Raw genomic sequence first — 19057 nt, 5'->3', positions numbered from 1 at the left:
TCACCCAATCAGACAAACCATTTATTAGACATTTGTGGATCGAGACATCAGGGGAATCTCAAAATTCACACAATTGCAGCAACTCGCAGGCCAGAAGCAGCTTGGAAATCAAGATATATTTGGGTTTGCATCAAAAATACAGGTGTGGATTTCATCTTGCGCATTTGTGAATTATGAGACTGTTTTAGCTCCATAGAACCAGAAGGTTCGGTTCCGGTCGCAGAGCTGAGCGATTGTTCTTGCAGTTCTGCCTCTGACCGGAAGAGGCAGCACCCACCACCAGGACCCCTCTGCCCCCGAGAAGAAGACCCGAACCCGACCGTCATGGCCGAACTGAACCGGCAGCTCCAGGAGTACCTGACCCAGTCCAAAAGCGGCGGTACCAAGTCCAGCTCCAGCACCTCGGTGGAAGTGGGTGAACCGGAAGCGGTACCGGGCAGCTGGTTCGGCCGATGGTCCAGTCCGTGGTCCGGGCAGAGCTCCGGCGGCAGCTCCTCCTGGCCCTGGTCGGCCGACCCGGACCCGTGCCTGCCCGGAGTGACCCGGAAGCAGCGCCTGCTGGGGTTCGGGCTGTGCGCGGCCATGTCGGCTCTGTGCTTCGGGCTGTCGGCCCTCTACGCGCCGCTGCTGCTGCTCTACGCCCGGAAGTTCGCGCTGCTCTGGACGCTGGGCTCGCTGTTCGCCGTGGCGGCGGTGGCGGCGCTGCGGGGGCCCAGCCGGCTGCTGGCCGGGCTGCACCGCTCCCCCGGGGCCGCGGCCTACCTGGCCTCCCTGGCCGGGACGCTCTACGCCGCCCTGGGCCTCCACAGCACCGTGCTGACGGCTCTGGGAGCCGGCCTGCAGGTGGCGCTCATCCTGGGCTGCCTGCTGGCGCTGATGCCTGGAGGCAGCGCTGGGATCCGGGTTCTGGGCGGCTGGACTTTCTCCGTCCTCAAGAGGACCGTGAGCGGCAGAACCATGTCGATCTGAGCGGAACCGAACCCAGAGGCGGAACCGGACTTTCCTCTGCAGGACTAAACCCTGGGCGCTGACTGCCAGGAGGATCTGGAGTTCCGAGGACCAAAGTACAAAAACTGACCCAAAAACTGTGATGGGGGGAGGGAGGTTCTGGTTCCGAGTTGTTGTAGCTTTATTAATAAAACAGGTTCTACCAGCGGACTGGGTCTTTACTGGTTCTGGACTCCCTAAATGGGTCCCAGCGGTCGGGTTTGTTATGGGGTTCTGATGCTGCCATCACTTCTGGCTTCCTGTCCTGCAGGTTCTACGAACCGACTGGGTTTTTATCAGCTGGTTCCGGACGGTTCTAGATGATTTGATATTTTTCCAAAATGAGACTACCCGACTTCGACATGGAAAAGTCCAACAGAACCTTCCTACACAGACAGACTCTGGTTCCGGACGAGCAAACCGGACCCAGGGTTCCTCCCGGTTCCTCCTCAAAGAAAGATCCTGGTGGGAGATGAAGGAATGAAAATCGTGACGTCACTGGGAGCCAGTCCGATTGGACCGCTTCAAACTCCATAAGAACCCTGCGATTCCCCGACAAGAACCTGTGCAGTCAGACGGGTTCTGGTTCTGGTTCTGGTGTGGAAGCAGAAATCCATCCAGCTCGTTCTCCGTTTGGGATTCAAGGTGGACCGGTTGTTTTATTATGAACACAGGGAGTCAGCGGGTCAGAACCAGAACCTGCTGTCTGATTCTGACCAATCAAACACGTTATTTGGGCGGCCCACAGGGGGCGCCGCGCTGCCAGCAGTTCAATGTGAATCTTTATTGTCCAGTTCGGTGAAAACACAAACACATAGAAATCTGTTAGAAAACGCTGCAGAAACAAAACTGAGTCTCTACATCAGACACCTGCTGCCCGGTGGCCACGCCCCCATGGTGACCACGCCCCATGATGGCCACGCCCCTGAGGGGTGAGCCAGGTCACATGACCAGCAGTCTGAAGGCGGTGAGCGGCCCTACCGGCCGCGCCCGCCGGCCCTCGGCCCCCCCCTGGGTGGCGGCCCGCCCCTCCTCAGCCCCGCCCCCCCCGCGGGGCCCCAGCCGCCCCGCCCGCCCCGCCCCGGGGGGCCGTAGCCGCCGCCGTCGTCCCTCTGAGGTCGTCCGCCTGCGGAGACACAGAAACATGAAGAGGGAAAATCCTGAGATTCAGATCAAACCTGCAAAAATTCAGTAGAAATGATGAAAAATGATTAATTCAATAAAGAGAAATCAGGAGGAGGCCTAGTTAAAACATTATCATATTATCTGCTGTGAAACATTTTGCAATAAAGTGCTCAATATAAAGGTTTGACTTTGTGAATTTTTAAAAATGCATAACTGTATTAGCATGTTTGGAAAACGTTTAGTAAATAGAGTATTTATCATTTAAGATCAGAGATTTTCAGTCGGAACTCAAATGAAACGGATCCGAGTCGAACAAACGGTTCATTCAGGGCTCAAATCAACTCCACGCTGCTTTCGGTCTGGACTTAAAGGAGTTTCAGATGATTCTGTTTTCTGGACGTTTGTTCCAGATTTGAGGAGCATAGAAGCTGAATGCTGGTTCTGGATGTAGAACCAGAACCTGAGAGGTCTGAAGGTCCAGCAGGGACAATATGTGAACCCTTAGAGGCCGTCATCGACCAGCTCGTCTCCATGGTTACGGCTTAAAGGCCAGGAGGAAGAGAGGCTCTGATGAAATGTTTACTTTGCAAAAAAGATCTTAAGTGATGAGAGGAACATTCACACCGACCGGCGCCGGCGCCCATCAGGTCCTGGACTGGCTGCTGCTGAATCAGACACATTTCTCTCTATTTGGACCTGGATTCCCACATATTCAACTTCATTATTTCCAGGAAAACATTTCTACATTTTAGTGAATCCAGACATATTGTGGCGACGCCTCCTGCTCTGTTAACCTTCTGCTCAGAGCCGGTCCTGAAGCCGGTCCAGGTCCTGGAGTCGGTCCAGGTCCTGGAGCCGGTCCAGGTCCTGGAGCCGGTGCTGATCTTGCGCTTCGCGGAGTCTTGGTTTCAGGTCCTGGAGCCGGTCCAGGTCCTGGAGTCGGTCCAGGTCCTGGAGCCGGTGCTGATCTTGCGCTTCGCGGAGTCTTGGTTTCAGATCCTGGAGCCGGTGCCGATCTTATGCTTCGCGGAGCCGCTTTCTGAGTCTTGGTTTCAGATCCTGAATTTGCCGTTGCTTTAGACGGGGACGAGTCTGAGGGTTGACTTTTTCCGCTGCCTTTACTTTTTCTGTGTTGTTCATTTCCTGCTAGTGGCAGGTGACGTCCCGCATCATCCAGGTGTAAAGCAGTCTGGGGCCGCAGGGTGGACGCTGCTCAGGTGGTTCTGGTGAAGTAGTTCCCTTCGTGGCGCCTAGGACAGCAGCTGGCCGTTCATTCGTCCCCGAAGCGTTTCTGGCCTTTAGCAGAACCGCACCGCGTGGGCCGCTTGGCTGCAGGCCGTCTGAATGCGAATGAGGCGCCGGGCAGCAGCGATGAGCACGGAAACTTTTTATTCCAGAGGTTATTAAAGGTGTGAACCAGGGAAGACTGGTCCATGTTGGACCCACAGCACAACCGCACAGGCACATGAACGCATCACTGTGATGTCATAACTGGATTTCCTCCCATCCACATCAACTACCTACAGCATGTAGTCTAACCACAGTCCATGCATGTCGGATAACTTCCTGCCCTCATGATGCGGCTCGTTCTGTCAGCTCTCGTTGCAAATTTGATTTAGAAAAGAAACAAAGCAAACATCAAGTTACTGTGTGGACGTTTGGGGCAAAACCTGCCAAACTTCACTTCAGCCATTTTGCACATTACAGAAAAGAGCCGGTCCAACAGTTCAGGCTGATTTCTGTCGTCACACCAACAATCTATCTGCAGTTCTTCCCTCCTGAAACTCATCCATTTGGTAGAGTTTCAAAGATAGAAACATTCAGACATTGTTTACTGATGGAGTGGAGGGTCTGTCTGTAGAGAGCAGCTGAACTGCAGACATCATGAAAACAACGAGCCAATCGGTCACCAAGGAGACGACCTGGAAGCAACGTCCAGGAAAACCTCCAGGTGGTTTTAGTGGAAGCAACAGGGAATTACAGCAAGGAGGACGACCGGGCAGCTGGGGGGGGGGCACATTATATATATGTAGATGTGTGCGAGTTATTTCCTTCTGGTTCAGGAACTATTTTTGATTTAGACGGGATTCAGAAAATGGGAAGATTATTGATGTTATAAACGACTGAATGAAAAAAGGTTCTGATTCTAAAAGTCAAACTTCCTCAGAGCAGGAGCTGATTTACATGGACAGGAGTTGGTACATTTTTAAATATTAAATTCTTACTTTATTATGTTTTGCTGGTGAAATGTCTGAAATAAATCATCATCATCAATGCTCACACAATATGAAAGCATTAAACTAGCGGTTCTCAACGTGGGCGGTACCGCCCCCCAGGGGGCGTTCAGAGGACGGCAGGGGGCGCTGGCGGACATTTTTACAAAAGGGGGGCGCTGGGATGCCTTTGGGGGGCGTTTGGTCGAAGGTAAACTTTACACCTTAAATCCACAACAATACCAGTTTAGACTTTGAGCAACTTGGTAAAACTGTATTGTGTAACATTAAATCATGCTTGGCTGCAACTGTATGATGGCAGCTCTTCTTCTATTCAGTGTTTGTAGCTTCATGGCTCCGCATCAGTTCAGCGTCACACCGGCTGATGACGCTGCTGTGATTCACTTTGTCTGGTGTCTCATTTTCTAATATTTTACGTTTTATTGAGGATTTCTGTACATATCACAGCTGTGATAGAACAACGCTACCACAGCACTTTTAAATTTCAATAATCAGGATGCAGAAATTGTTTCCGTTGTTTTAAAAATAAGAATATATTCTCCACTCTGATTGGCTGCTGTTAGTGATTTTAACTTTAATGTTCATTACATTTTTCATAGACGCCTGTGAAAATAATTTCTATTCTCATGACTTTTTGTTCTCTGAGAAATTATCTTGATAAAAACAGAAACAAGCATAAAAATCAAAACATCTACAATAGTTATATTAATGATAAAATAATAGTGCAAAGTAGCCTGCAGATTCTTTGGGGGGGGGGGGGGGGGCTGGATGAAAGCTGGGGGGCGCTGGGCTGAGAAACACTGCTTTAAACGATGCCTTGACATGATGAAGGGGTTAGCTAACGGAGTGTGTGCGGTGGTGAAGGGGTTAAGCACAGCCCACATATGGAGGTTTCGGTCCTCGACGTGGATGTCCCAGGTTCGATTCCCAGCCTGGTGACCTTAGCCGCATGTCTTCCCGTCTCTCATTACAAACTTTCCTGTCAACCATCTATCTAAAAAGGCCACTAGAGTCCATAAAACCTTTAAAGAAAAAAAGGACGTCACCAAATTGGACCATTTTTGTTCCCCGAGACAAAAACAGCAAAAACTAATAATTATATCCAAAGCATGCGGAGCAGCTGAACCCTCCAGGAGGCAGCTAGCAGCTAGCACACAGCGCTAACCGGAGGCTCACTGCTGACCAGCGGCCAGGACGTCTCTACCGACACACAGCATCATGTCTACAATTAGCTTTGCTGTCACTTGTTAGCAGCTTAGCGCTTCCACAGAGGGAAGGACCCGACAGTCAGTCAGACTGGCAGGAAATCCGTCTCCATCCTGCTGCAGCTCAGAAACCAGATTCCCCTCTGATGTGGGAACATTGGCGAGAATAAAACGTAGCCAGACCCCATGAAGAGGGGGATGGTTTGGGTTGCAACGCTTTACTACACAATCACTGAGGGTTATGGCCTTTAGCATTTCACAAGACTGAAAACTATAACATAGAACCAATATGAACATTTCCACGCAGCACCGGGACGTCTTTACATTCTTAGACACTCAAAGTACCTTTAACTGAAAGTCATGAATCACTGACCTCCGTCTGGAGCCTCGTGGTCCCCGGTCCCGGGGCCGTCCTGCCAGGGACGCTTACGGGGCGGCAGAGACGCCATGTCCATCCCCTGCATGGACGAGGGACGCTCCCGCCCCCCCGGAGACGAACCGTCGTCCCGAAACCCGTCATGGCCTGAGGACAGGAGGAGACAAGGGTCAGCGTGACAGACGGCCGTCCCTTTGGACGCCCTGCGTCTCTGGCCCCGCCCCCTCACCTCCTCCCCGCGGGGGCCCTCCTCCTCGGGGGGGCCTCCCTCGGCCCCCGGACTCCCAGCCTCGGCCGACCTCCTCGCCGCCATCAAAGCCCTCCTCCTGGCCGCTGTAGTCCTCTGTGTAGCCCCGCCCCCCTCGGCCCGGCCCGCCCCCTCGGAACCTGCAACAGGAGCCAGAACCGGTCAGAACCGGTCAGAACCGGCCTCACCCACACAGACACGGCTCGCCCACCTCTCTTCCCGCCGTCCTCTGAAGTCCCCCACACTGAAGCGGTCGTCGGAGCCCCAGGCCCCGCCCCCCCGGTGCCCACCCCCCCGGTGGCCCCCCCCCTGGTACCCTGGCCTCCAGCTGTCCTCCCCCCGGCTGTGGAAGTCCTGTCCTCCATCCTGGGGGCCCCTCCGGCCCTGCTGCTGGCCGTCTCCCCAGTAAGAACCTTGGTCTGGCCCCCCCGGGCCTCCGGGCCCCCCTGGTCCTTGCCGGTCTGTGGGACCCATGTGGTGGTTCGGGGGTGGCCCCCGATGGTCTCCTGGAAAAACAGACGCCACCATGAAGAACACAAACATCTGGGAAAGACTCCTGAGGGACCCCACGTCTACTGACCTTTGTTGTTGGGGCCCTGGGGCCCCATCCCATGCATCATGGGTCCCGAGTTCTGGCCCTGCAGATACCAGAGCCGTTAGTTTGCATGCAGACCTGCAGCCAGATGGGCCCCATCACACCCCCCACTCACCTGGTGCTGCATGTACTGGGGCCCCTGCATGCCTCCTTGGGGCCCCTGCATGTTGCCCATCCCATAGTTGTTGGGCATGTTGCCGTGTGTCCTGGGTGGGGGCCCCATCATTCCACTCTGCATTTGGCCCTGGGGACCCATCATGTTCCCTTGGGGCGGGGGCCCTTGAGGGTCCCTTAAACCAATTCCTCGAGGAGGATGCCCCATCATCCCACCTGGGGGCCCCTGCATGCCTCTGGGCCCCATCCCATGAGGACCTGGGGGGCCCATGTGTCTCGGTGGGCCAGGATGTCTCTGTGGTTCTTGCATGTCTGAGGGGCCCATCATGCCTTGAGGGGGTCCCTGATGAGATGGGGGTCCAGAAGGAGGCCCCATCTGTCCAGGCTGCATAAAGGGCTGCTGCATCCCTGCGGGGCCCATGGGAGGCGCCATCTGCTGGTGAGGCATGTTTGGAGCGTAGCCCTGCTGACCAGGAGGACCCGGCCCCCCGGGACCCGGAAAGGGGGGCATCGAGCCCGGTCCCTGGGGGGGGCCCATATTCCCATCCGAGTTCATCTGGCTCATCTTCATTTGCTGCAGACAAACAGAACCAAGTCAGAACCACTGGATCCTAGAACCTTTGCTGGTTCTGAAGCCGCCTGATTTACTCTGATAGCCTGAAGCTAGCCGCTAATGCTAGCTTAGCCTCCGTTAGCACTACAGACTCACTCCGACCCGCCACGGTCGGACTCTGGACCCGCTGAAGGTCGGCACCACGGCCTTCTAATGTAGATCTAGTTTCACTCTGGATCAAGATGGATGAATAAATTACAGATCTATAGATCTAATCTTCCATTCTGAGCTAAAATCCTTCAGGAGACGAACGGCCTGGACAGATTCAGCGCTGCTAATGCTAATGAGATTCTGTTGGCCTCTGATGATGGGCCGGTTCTGCTAAAGCCCAGAGCTGGTTCTGGTCCGTTCTGGTAGACGCCTTTACCTCCAGCAGGTGGGGGTTGGTGTACTGCAGCGCCGCCATCTCCTGCTCCAGCTCCGCCTGGGTCTTCTTCTTCCCCTCCGCCTTCTGCTCCAGGTTCCGGTCCTTGGACAGATCTGCAGACGGGGGCATCATGGGAACTTTGTTCTCCGCCCAAGCCTGCAGGCAGACATCCGACAGTCAGTCTCCATGGTTACATGGCATCACCTCCTGTGGATCAGGTGTGGGCGCATACCTGCTGGAACTGCGCCGGGATCGGTTTGGCGTAAGGAACCTTCTTCTGAGGAACCTTCTTGGAGTCCCGTCCCATCACCTCGTCCATGCCCCAGTCCAGTCCAGGGATGGACATCTCCACCTCGGCAGCCGCCTCTTTACCTGCAGGTGGGGCAGCACCAGATGAACACCTGAGACCTTCACACCCGTCCGGTTCTCCAGAACTTACTGCTCTGCTCCTGCTCCATGGCCGCCTTCAGCTGCTCCGGGATGCCCATCCCAGGAATGGTAGCCAGGCTGTTGGGTTCCACATCATCTGGACAGAAACAGAACTTTCTGCTGCAGATACTGAGACCCAGAGGTTCTGGTTCTGCTTGGCCACTGCAGCTTACCGTACTCCACGCCGTCCTCCGACATCCCGGGAAGCAGGTTCAGGTTGTACCGGTCTCTCATCTTGTCCCCGGGTCGGTTCCTGGTCCAGAACTTACTGTAGAACAGAACCAGATGAGCGTTAACCAGAAACAGCATGTGGAGTTCCTGCCTGGTACTGGTTCTGTGCGGGTCATGTACCGGTACCAGTGCGGCTGCATACCTGGTGTGGTCGTTGGAACCAGAACACAGGATGTGACCCAGAGGGTGCCAGGCCAGACTCCAGATCATCCCTTCATGGGCCATCTCCATGCCGCCCACCTCCTTCTCCACCCTGCAGACAGTCACAGTACCGGGTCACAGGGTCACAGTACCGGGTCACCGGGTCACAGCACCAACACGGCCCATACCGACACCGTCTGGTTCTGATCAGCTTCTTACCCGGCATGCCAGAACAGCAGCGACCCGTCGGAGCCTCCGCTGGCGAACAAACCCTCATGGACCGGGTGCCAGGCGACCGCTGAGGACACAACAGCAGAGGTCAGAGGTCATGGTTGTAGACCAATCTGCAGGTCTGGTCCTCTGGTCGACCTGAATGTCTCAGGGGAAGCGGTCCTGATGCCGCCTCACCTGTGGCCTCCTTCTTGTGGCCCCGGAACACCTGCAGCTCCTCCTTCAGGTTCCGGATGTCGAAGAGTTTGCAGAGGTGGTCCCGGGACGCCGTCAGCAGCCAGTTCCCGTTCAGGTTCCACTTCACCTCCATCACCGTGTTCTTGTGGGCGTGGCTGGGGAGGGACAGGTGTGGCGGTGAGGTTCTGCGGGCGCCGCGGGCGGGTTCTGATGGGCGTGGTACTCACAGCGTGGCCAGGCTCTGACCCGTCTTGGGGTCCCAGAACTTGATGGGCTGCTGGCTGTCCTTGCTGCCGGACACCACCAGCCCCTTGGTGGGGTGCCAGTCCACGCACTTCACGTCGGCGCCGTGACCTGCACAACCACAGCACACCATCAGAGGTTCTGCCACGGTCCGGATCGGTTCTGACGGATCCGGAACCGGTACCTCGAAGGATCCGCTCCTCGTGGCAGCGCAGGAAGTCCCAGATCCGGACGGTGCCGTCATCAGAGCAGGTGGCGAACTTGTTGTCAGTGGGAGAGAAGCTGAGGACGAAGAGGAGGAAGAGGAGTCACACAGCTGGCCGGTTCTGGTGGACCTTAAAGCCGGTCCAGAGCCGGTTCTGGATCGGCTTTACATCCGCCACAACCAGTCTTCCAATTAGAACCTGTGGTTCTGGACCAGTTGTGTGGAGATCTGGACCCATTTCAGTCGGTAGAACTGAACCTTGCAGTCCTGGATGTGCTGAAGGTTCTGACCCAATTGGATCATCACAACCTCTGAAGGAAACCTTCAGAACCGACCCGGCCCAGTTGGTTAACAGAACACCTGACTAGTTCTGGGTCCAGCATGACAAACCACCGGGTCACATCCTGGTTCCAGAACCGACCCGACTTCCTGTTTTTCTCAGTTCCTGAAGCAGCTCAGGGATGACTGCAGGTCTGGTTCTGCTTAACCCACCTGGTACCGTCTGCGACCCAGTTCAGAGCTGGGTCCTTCATCTGAAGCCAACGGCCCGTCAGAACCGGCCGTCGTTAACTGGACTGGTTCTGGGTTGGAAAACGGCAGGTTCTGACCAGGAGCGGGTTCTACAGCTACCAAGCCAAGAAGGGTCCAACAGAACCAGCAGACAGATGCGGCTGGTGGATCTGGAGAACCTGGACTACAACATGTGAAACTGTAACCAGAACCGGTCCAGTGGGTTCAGAAGGTCTGGATTTCAGGACCAGTGGAACCGACCTGGTTCTGCTGGGAACAGACCGGGTCAGGGGTTCAGAACCAGCAGAAACCTTCAGGCGCCTTTCCGCTCAACGTATAGGTTAATCAGCCTGGTTCTGGTTCTGATCAGTCAGAACTGTTTGGACCCGTTAGAACCTGGCGGTTAAAGGTTTGTGATGGCAGCCAGGGGGCGGAGCTTCTGTCCAGCTGCATCATGGGAGATGTAGTGCCACTGTTCTGTGTTCAGGAAGTGAACGCTTCACTTGGACCTGAGCAGCCGCTGCTGGGTCATGGACCAGAACTTTACTGATGAACGGGCCGGCCCGACGTAGAAACAGGACGACTTTATTCAGAACACACACGGCTCATGATGCAGATCCTGCAGCACAGGGCTTAAAGTAAAAAAGAGCCTGAAACTTATACTGATAATAGAAATCAACTGTAGCGTTGCTATGGCCACAGTTTCATAAAAAGTGTCTTTGAATAGTGAACAATTAAGCTAAACACTCAAACTTAAATAAGACTTCAGTGCATTTCAACTCATAACAAAATGTAAAATGTCTGAGCCCTAAAGGTTTGACTCACAGGCAACAATCCCTCAACATTAAATAAGAGCCTTTCAGTCAATGTAACTTAGAACATGCAACATTAGCAACTAGACCAGTTTCTCACCCCGTTTCAGCCCAGCCCCCCCCACCCAGAGAATATATTCTCTTTGTGGAGAATATATTCTTATTCTTTGCCATTTTCTAGTAGTTAAATATTCCACTAAATGACCAGATTAAAGATGTTCAACATGCCAGTTTAAACTCTGATCTATTTCCAACCGACTGAGCTGCAGCATTAAAACATGGATAGAACTGTAACTACATTAATCAAAGCTCTTCTTCTCTTCAGGGTTTCTGGTGGTGCAGCTCTGTGCTGCCTTCAGGAGAATGGGACATCAGAGCATCATCCATAAAACTTCATGTGGCATTTATTGTTCAAACCAGAGCTTTCAGTGGAAAAACTAAAGTTCCTTTTAATACAAATATGAGACAGAAACATGGATTATATCTTTATATAGACCTGACTATTGATTATAGATTAATAGTTTTACTGGACAGAAATGACAAAGAACAAATCTGGTTCTTAATCAAATCCTAATGAGTCAAAGTGTCATGGAGTCATCAGCCTGATGACATTAACACTGACATGAACAATAATATTGAAGAAATAAATATATCAAATCTAATTAAAAACATAAATAAGTGATCAGTTCTTTACTGTTATGGTCTGTAAGATATATTTATTCTCAGTACTAGATGTGGTCTCAACAAACCCATGGCACTAAAACAATATTATTTTACCTTTTATGTGGAAATAGTGTCTGTTTATTCTTGCCATACAGTCTCTGTATTAATTATTGCTCTAAAGGTCTTGCCATACCAGTTTATTCCTCTGTATTTACTTTAGTTTCTTAGTTTATTCTTGCATTTTGTTCTTCATTCATTTCATTTAGTTTCCTTTGATTAGTTTTATCCTCTCTTGGTTTATTGCTATGTCCACTTTAGTTTCTTTCCTGTTGCTACATTTATTTTATCATTTATTGACCATCAGTAATCTTCACTCATCACCTGCTGCGCCGCCTAATCATCATGCTTCACATCATGTGTTGATTTTTCACTGCTCAGCGTCAGATTCTCTGTTTTTATGCCATAATTCACATCTAGTTCGTTGCTCCGTTTCATGTCCCGTTTCTCCTGTTTCAGAGTTTAGCGCAATGTGAACGTCTTGTTTTAACCCCTAAGGTGCAGGGCGGTGGGGAAGCGTATCGATGGGGAAAAGGCAGACTGACATAAACCTTTTAAAGCAACGGAAACAATTTCTGCATTCTGATTATTGACATGTAAAAGTGCTGTGTTGTTCTATCACCCCGTTTCATACCGGACCACTTACAGCACCGTGTTAACGCTATAAAATGAACGCTCTCTATCGAGGTATCACCATGGAGGGATTTCTTTATTTCTCTATTTAAATGATACACAGTGAGGGTATCGTGATTTTAGTAATTACATGTTTATAAGAGCGATTTTCTGTTGTCCTTCCATGGAAGCTGCAGCATCCAGACGGACAATAAAACTTTTTAATATAAGTTGCTGCTTTGACATGATCACAGACCTGCCAGAACATATGTACAAAAATCCTCAATAAAACATAAAATATTAGAAAATCAGCCACCAGACAAAGTGAATCTCAGCAGCGTCATCAGCCGGTGTGACGCTGAACTGATGCGGAGCCATGAAGCTACAAACACTGAATAGAAGAAGAGCTGCCATCATACAGCTGCAGCTAAACATGATTTAATGTTACACAATACAGTTTTACCAAGTTGCTCAAAGTCTAAACTGGTATTGCGATTGTAAGGTGTAAAGTTTACCTTCGACCAAACGTCCCCCAAAGGAATCCCAGCGCCCCCTTTTGGAAAAATTCCCGCCAACTTCCTGTCGCATTTCATTTAACCCCCGAACCGATCCCACGCGCTTTTTTTCTACAAACCGTTTTACAGTCATTGGTCAAGAACACGGGAGCTAGAATTCTGATTGTCAGACATCTTTGTCTATTATCTACAGTTTAGTTGAGGCGGGCCGTTTGGTCAAAAGCCGGAAATCCAGCCCCAGGCCGGAGCTCTTTAAGCCCCCTGGTGGCCTGAGCTGCAGACAGCAGGAGCAAACCTGGCTTCTCTAATGGCCTCCTTGTGAGCCTGGAACATCTTGACGTTGTTCATGTTGGACTGCCAGTACTTGACGTAGCCGCTGTGGTCCGCCGTCAGCATCCACATGTCGTTGTGGGACCAGGTCATGGCCCGCACCGGGCTGTCATGGGCCTGCACACACAGAGGGGTCAGGAGGTCAGAGGTCAGCCGCTACCTTCCACACAGTGGTGAGAACTGAGATGGATAGAGAGCAGAGCTGATTTTCAGCTTAGCAGTTTAGCTAACTTTGAAAATATTTAGCATGTTTAGATTCCCCTAAATTAATTTTTGTTTAAATTAAATCAGTACGAACTAAATTACTTGTTCAGGGTTTCCCCCAGCAAACCTGCTCAGCCCAGCAGTCGGGGCACCAAGGTGATCCACTGGGGATCCACCGGGGATCCACTGTGTTTTTGTATTAAAAGATGTTAAGTTGACAGGAAAAGTAAAAATATTCCTGTGTAATTATATGTTACAGGAAAACATCTCCAGTGAAACGATATTTAAATCAACAACTGGGCTTAAAAACAACAAATCAAAAATACAATTAAAATAAATATCAATTATTTGCACTTCTGTTTAATCCAAATTCAGTCAGCGGCTCCATGGGGCCCCCAGGGCTTCAGGGGCCATAAATGACAATATTTTAACACAGATACAGAAATGTAACATTTACTTATTCAGATGATCAATGCAGCTGAATTTGATTTAATGCAGGGGTGTCAAACTCCAGTCCTCAAGGGCCGCTGTCCTGCAGTGTTTAGATGTGCCACAGGTACAAAACACTGGAATGAAATGACTTAATTACATCCTCTTTGTGTAGATCAGGTCTCCAGAGCCTTGCTAATGACCTAATTATTCTATTCAGGTGTGGTGCAGCAGAGGCACATCTAAACGTTGCAGGACAGCGGCCCTGGAGGACTGGAGTTTGACACCCCTGATTTAATGGCTTCAACATAAATAAATGACAAGATTTAAAATTGTTTAACATTTAAATGTAAGATTTTAAGGAGGAGTTTACTTTGTTTACTCATGGTTTATATTCATGGTTAGATTGTTTTGTTACCATAGCAACAATCTGATGCTGAGTTTAAGCTCCTCCCCCTCTCCCAGATTAAATGCAACACAGAAGCTGTTAGAGCTGCTGATGGGGCCCCTCAGTCAGATTCTGCTCCAGGCCTCATCAGCCTTGGACCGGCCCTGCAGGATGAGTTAAATCCTCTGCTCTGAGCAACAAACGGCAGATTTAATGAAATGCTGCTAATGTGGCTTTAGCAGCTCCAACATTTCTGTCTGTTGAGATTTAATCAGAGTCACAGAAACTTTTGGTTGGTCGTGTTTAAGTTTCTCAGATCTTCCTGCTCATTAACTCTGTCTGACGAAGTGGACAAAGCATTTGATACGGTTTGGTGCTTCGTGTAACTAATAATACTAAAAATAATAATAAAATAATAAAAAACCAGCGTGATGCGTGACTACGAGGAACAAAAGCTCCTCACCGGGCTGAAGCTGCATGATGAGGTTAGCGCTGGTTCATTAACCACTAACGCTCCGACCAACCGGGAGCAGACATGAACTTCATCAGCGCAGACAGAGCCACACACAGGGCAGCGTGTTGAGTTGTAAACAGTGCATAATCCTTTGTTCAAAAATATAAATCATTCTCACCGCTCGCTCAATGCACCTCTGAAAGCGCGACTACAAGTTATTTCTGCAGTTTACGTAGAGCTGCGCAACCAGAGCCAACCAGAGTTGTGTTTAAACTCCTACCTTGATCAAAACCTCTGGAAAGAATCATAATTCCTCACAGGGGGTTGATGTAAACATCCATACAGGTCAGCCTGTGTCCAGTTTGAGTGAAAGGAGGTGCGCAGGATCCGCGCTGAGGTAAACTTAATCCAACTACTGCAGCGCGCGAGGCGCCAGCGGTGTGATTGGTTCGGTTTTAAAAACTATAAATCCATCTTCTATAAACATATCTTTTAGGAATAAATCTGCTCCGCCAGTGAAGCGCTCAGGGCAACAGAGGCGCTTGCAATCCAAAAAAAAAAGGTGCCGTGGTGGTGCAGGGGCAAAACACGACCCACGTATTGAGGCCTTAGTCCTCATAGCGGAGGTCGTAGGTTCGATTCCCAGCCTGGCGACATTTACCGCACGTCTTCCCTCTCTCTCATTACCCACTTTCAAATAAAGGCCACTAGAGCCAAACGGTGTATTATTACACTGTAATATAGCCCTGGTGGCCCATAATACAGTGGGATGAAACCCTGCAGTTAGATAATCTGTGTTAAAAGTTTTGGATTGGAATTCTTCAAGCAGTTAGGTATTTACATTCATGCTCTTATTTTGAAGTTTGCTCCACTTCCTCTATTCACTTTCCTATAAAAGTATTGAAGAAATATGAAATACACAGGATCAAAACAAAGCACAGTAGAGAACAAGATACACAATATCTACGGGAGGGATGGAGGGAGGGATGGATGGATGGATGGATGGATGGATGGATGGATAGATGGATAGATAGATAGATAGATAGATAGATAGATAGATAGATAGATAGATAGATAGATAGATAGATTGATTGATTGATTGATTGGTGGAACCTGAACCTCAGAGGTCCAGGAAGTTGATCCAGCAGCAGCAGATCTTTAGTCCATTCAGGGATTTATAAGCTAGCAGCAACAAGCTGGGACCGGTTTACGCTCTATGGGCCACAGGGGCCAACTATGTTCTGTTTGGCCTAACTAAAGGTTCTGGAGGAGGTTTGGATCAACAGAAGCTAAGTCCAGTCCGGTTCCATCGGGGCGACCAGAACCTGGATCTGTGGAGCTTTACCTGTAGGATGGTCTCGAAGTTGAAGGTGAGTCCGTTCCACAGGGTGAACTCTCCACTGGAGGCCCCGGTCACCAGCCGGCGGCCCTCAGGGGTCCACTGCAGACAGAACCAGGACAACCAGTTAGATCCAACACAGACAGGAAGTGATGCGGCAGAGCTGCGGCCTCTCACCCTGATCACAAAGACGGGACACTTGACTTTGTTGGTGGAGGTCCGGACGAACTTGGTGGTGACGGCGTTCATCGGGTTGTTGAGCATTCCCAGAGGAGGAACCAGCTGCAGAACACACAGTCCGGTTAGGGCCCGGTTCTGCCCCGGTTAGAGTCCAGTTCTAGCCAGTTGTGGTCGGGTTGCAGTCAAATTATAGTCAGGTTTTGGTCGGGTTGTGGTTGGGTTGAGGCCAGGTCCGGGTCCAGTTATGGTCCACTTCAGGCCATGTTCCAGTCAGTTCTGGTCAGGTTCTGGTCGGGTTGCTGTCAGGTCCTGGTGCCGTTCCGACCCGGTGCGGTGTGACTCACGTCGTTGTAGCAGCCGGCATCGGGCTGGATGGCCCTGAAGTCCCGGTGGTCGCGCTGCCACAGGCGGTTCTGAAAGAAAACGGACACAGCGGGATTAACGGGCAGCGTGGCGGGCCAGAACCGGGCCGGAGGCGGCTCTGAGGTCGAGTACCTCCAGGTATCTGATGACGGACGGGTTGTAGTCGATGGTCTTGCGGTTGACGGCCTTCCTCATGCGCTTCCCGTCGAAGGTGAGCTGCTGCATGGCCTGCTGCTGCGCGAAGTCGGGCCGCTTGTAGAACACCTGCCGCGGCGCCTGGTGCTGGAAGCGCGGCATGTGGAAGAACCGCTGCGGCGAGCCCACGTCTGTCGCCATGGTGACCAGCTTAACCTGCAGCACAGACGGGACCGCAGCAGGCAGATTATAATAATAATAATCCACTGTATTTATAAAACCATTTAAATCTCCCATTGAAACCTCCAAGGCCTCATTCACACACTGATGATGGATGATAGCTACTGGATGGTAGCTGCAGCTGCCCCAACAGGCTCACAGAACCTTCTGACCCAAACACCAGCAGGAAAGGTGGATCAATGTTTTTGTTCAGGGACTCAATGGTTACAGGTGGCAGACAGCGGCTCCCTGCGGATGGGCGGAGCCTCGCGGATGGGCGGAGCCTCGCGGCCTCTTCTGAAAGTTGACTTTTAGCTCCGCCCACCAGGTCATGTTGCACGTTTTCAATGAACAATCGTCAACACGCTGTTGTCAACACAACAACTTTCTTGCTATATTTAGCAATATTTCAGACAACACATCTCGCCAGATATTGGTGTTATACCCAACAGCAGCTGATGCTGGGAACGCAGAGAACTGATTACCATTTATAATGTGGATTTATTGATATTAATTTTTATTCTGGTAATTATGTGCAACCTTTATGTTGTTGCCTGAGATGCGCTCGTTTGCTGACCTGCTTCTCTCCTTTGAACTTTCAAAGAGTAATTTTCCTGCCAGAACTTATTTACCCAAAACTTTGTTTTTAGGATAAATAACTATGAAAGTAAGTCCGGCTGTGTAACGTAACTGAACTATGTTACGCCTGAATTCACTCACTCACTGTGGAAATGCTGAGTGCTCGAACGGGAGCAGGTCAGAGGTCAGTCCACTAGTGCTTCCGGGTGAACCCGGTTCCTAATGACCCCACTACTTCCCTCCTCCAGCCTCTGCTGTTTAAACTTATTGCTGTTTGTTTTTACGTGGATTCATGTTTTTATCGTAATTCGGAAGCACGTTGAGGTTTACATGTAAAGAGCCTTATGAATATAATTTTATTATTATTTTAAACTTCCCTGCTTTGGCTCATCTGGTGTTAACCCGCAGCGGCCGTTAGCAGCAGCTAGCAGCTTCAACCCCAGGACTCGCTTCTCTGCTCCAGGGTTTAACGTTTAGAGGTAAAACTGTGCTGCTGAGCTGAAGCTTAATGCCTGGTTCTGCTTCTCTGTGTCTGATATTTAATGCCCGAGTTCTGGTTCTGGAGCCCCGATCTTTAACCGAACACAGCAGCGCTGATGCCAAGAGGGTTAGCCGCAGCAGCTAGCAGCCTAACCGGGCGCAGGGACGGCAGGAATCCGCGGATGTTCCCCTAGTAGAACCCTCCGCATGGAGTCACTACAAACCACTGGGTCCCTGCAGGTTCCGAGGTTTTAAACACCGCTTTTCGGTTCGGTTCTGACCCGTTTCAGCCATATGAGCATCTTTAATGGCGACGGCGGTTCCGGCAGCAACTCACCAACAATCAGCTAGCTGGTTGTCATCAACAGACTGGGTTCTCCTGGAGGCCGGTTCTGGAGAACCATGAGGAGCTCAGCCTTCACCGGCAGATGGTGGCACAGAATCCTTCCCCAATACCAGCAGATTAACCAGCTAATATGAACAGATTTATCACGTTAACCGCCAGCGGACTGCATCATGACGCCTCTTCTTCTCGGCCCGATGAAAAGCATGCTGGGAAACCTGCGCAACGGGCGGGATTTTGCTTCTGCATCATCCCGCAAAGCATAAAGGGAAACTGAGTACTGCGTGGCTCAGCCATTTTAACCAATTACATTTTATATACACATAAAATCAGGTTTTGACTCTGACGTATCCCTGGAATGTTTTATATAAATTGGTTAGATAGTGTTTTGTTTAAAATTGTATATTTATATTTTGTTTGAATGAAATAAAATCCAGATTATTTTAACATCACTTTTAGATGTTTGTATATTTTTGTGTTGAATTATTTGTTTAGATATTTTCTCATCAATGTACCTTTTATAGCAGAAATTCCGCCATTTCATTTCTGATCTGTGCTGGTTGTGATGTTTATGAATTCCAACATGGTCTCCGTTAACGTAGCTCAGATCAATTATTCATAATAAATCAGTTTTTGTCTACTTTATTTTGACAACTAGAACTAAAATCTCACCCTGAGCAGAAAGTTTCAGGAAGATGTCAGAAATGCCCAGATTTTTCGGTTTAAACTTCTCCTAAAATGTCAGCTGTGGTAGGAGTAGCTTGTGACGTCATGGCTCGGTCCTGTCCAATCAGAACGCAGATTTAGTCCGTTCAGCGCCGAACTCAAACCGTTGAAGCCCTGTGCTGCTTCGCTCCGACCGTTGGTTCTGCCGGTAAGTTCTCTGCAACCGCACGGTACCAGTTGCTCGATCCTACCAGGCTTG

At 50.5% G+C, this 19057-nt stretch overlaps 3 protein-coding genes across 5 annotated transcripts in view; 2 read left to right on the top strand and 1 right to left on the bottom strand.

Moving 5' to 3' along the window:
* Nucleotides 1–37: 37 nt before the first annotated feature.
* sft2d3 (SFT2 domain containing 3) lies at nucleotides 38–2296 on the top strand. The gene has a single exon (XM_081598631.1). It carries the CDS (start codon nucleotides 325–327, stop codon nucleotides 967–969), a length of 645 nt encoding a protein of 214 aa, XP_081454757.1. The 5' UTR covers nucleotides 38–324; the 3' UTR covers nucleotides 970–2296.
* Nucleotides 1752–18348, bottom strand: wdr33 (WD repeat domain 33). Its single transcript, XM_081598599.1, has 21 exons — nucleotides 18127–18348; nucleotides 16509–16727; nucleotides 16358–16426; nucleotides 16011–16115; nucleotides 15840–15935; nucleotides 12985–13136; nucleotides 9500–9597; nucleotides 9300–9426; nucleotides 9073–9227; nucleotides 8884–8962; nucleotides 8666–8776; nucleotides 8466–8560; nucleotides 8303–8389; nucleotides 8096–8235; nucleotides 7864–8019; nucleotides 6885–7457; nucleotides 6755–6812; nucleotides 6386–6680; nucleotides 6157–6314; nucleotides 5925–6074; nucleotides 1752–2113 (listed from the first exon to the last, which is right to left on the bottom strand). Exons 2-21 carry the CDS (start codon nucleotides 16710–16712, stop codon nucleotides 1965–1967), a joined length of 3057 nt encoding a protein of 1018 aa, XP_081454725.1. The 5' UTR covers nucleotides 16713–16727; nucleotides 18127–18348; the 3' UTR covers nucleotides 1752–1964.
* A 554-nt stretch (nucleotides 18349–18902) lies between these two features.
* Nucleotides 18903–19057, top strand: part of LOC103460494 (uncharacterized) — a 23806-nt gene continuing 23651 nt past the window's right edge. For all 3 annotated transcript variants that reach the window (XM_081598615.1, XM_081598613.1, XM_081598614.1), the window contains exon 1: nucleotides 18903–19006. The gene's annotated coding sequence lies outside the window, so the exon portion shown is untranslated. The remainder of the gene's footprint in view (nucleotides 19007–19057) is intronic.

The sequence above is a fragment of the Poecilia reticulata genome, chromosome 17, assembly GCF_904066995.2.
Source record: "Poecilia reticulata chromosome 17, P_reticulata-male-v2, whole genome shotgun sequence".
NCBI lineage: Eukaryota > Metazoa > Chordata > Actinopteri > Cyprinodontiformes > Poeciliidae > Poecilia > Poecilia reticulata.
This window is presented reverse-complemented; position numbering and strand designations above follow the sequence as displayed.

What these genes read in the sequence shown, in the direction of transcription:
- sft2d3 (XM_081598631.1), top strand. Translation starts at nt 325, where the DNA reads ATGGCCGAACTGAACCGGCAGCTCCAGGAGTACCTGACCCAGTCCAAA.
- wdr33 (XM_081598599.1), bottom strand. Translation starts at nt 16,712, where the DNA reads ATGGCGACAGACGTGGGCTCGCCGCAGCGGTTCTTCCACATGCCGCGC. An exon ending in GGTCAGAGCCTGGCCACGCT is followed by an intron (nt 9,228 to 9,299) that starts GTGAGTACCACG and finishes GTCCCTCCCCAG; the next exon opens with CCACGCCCACAAGAACACGG. An exon ending in CCCAGTACATGCAGCACCAG is followed by an intron (nt 6,813 to 6,884) that starts GTGAGTGGGGGG and finishes TGGTATCTGCAG; the next exon opens with GGCCAGAACTCGGGACCCAT.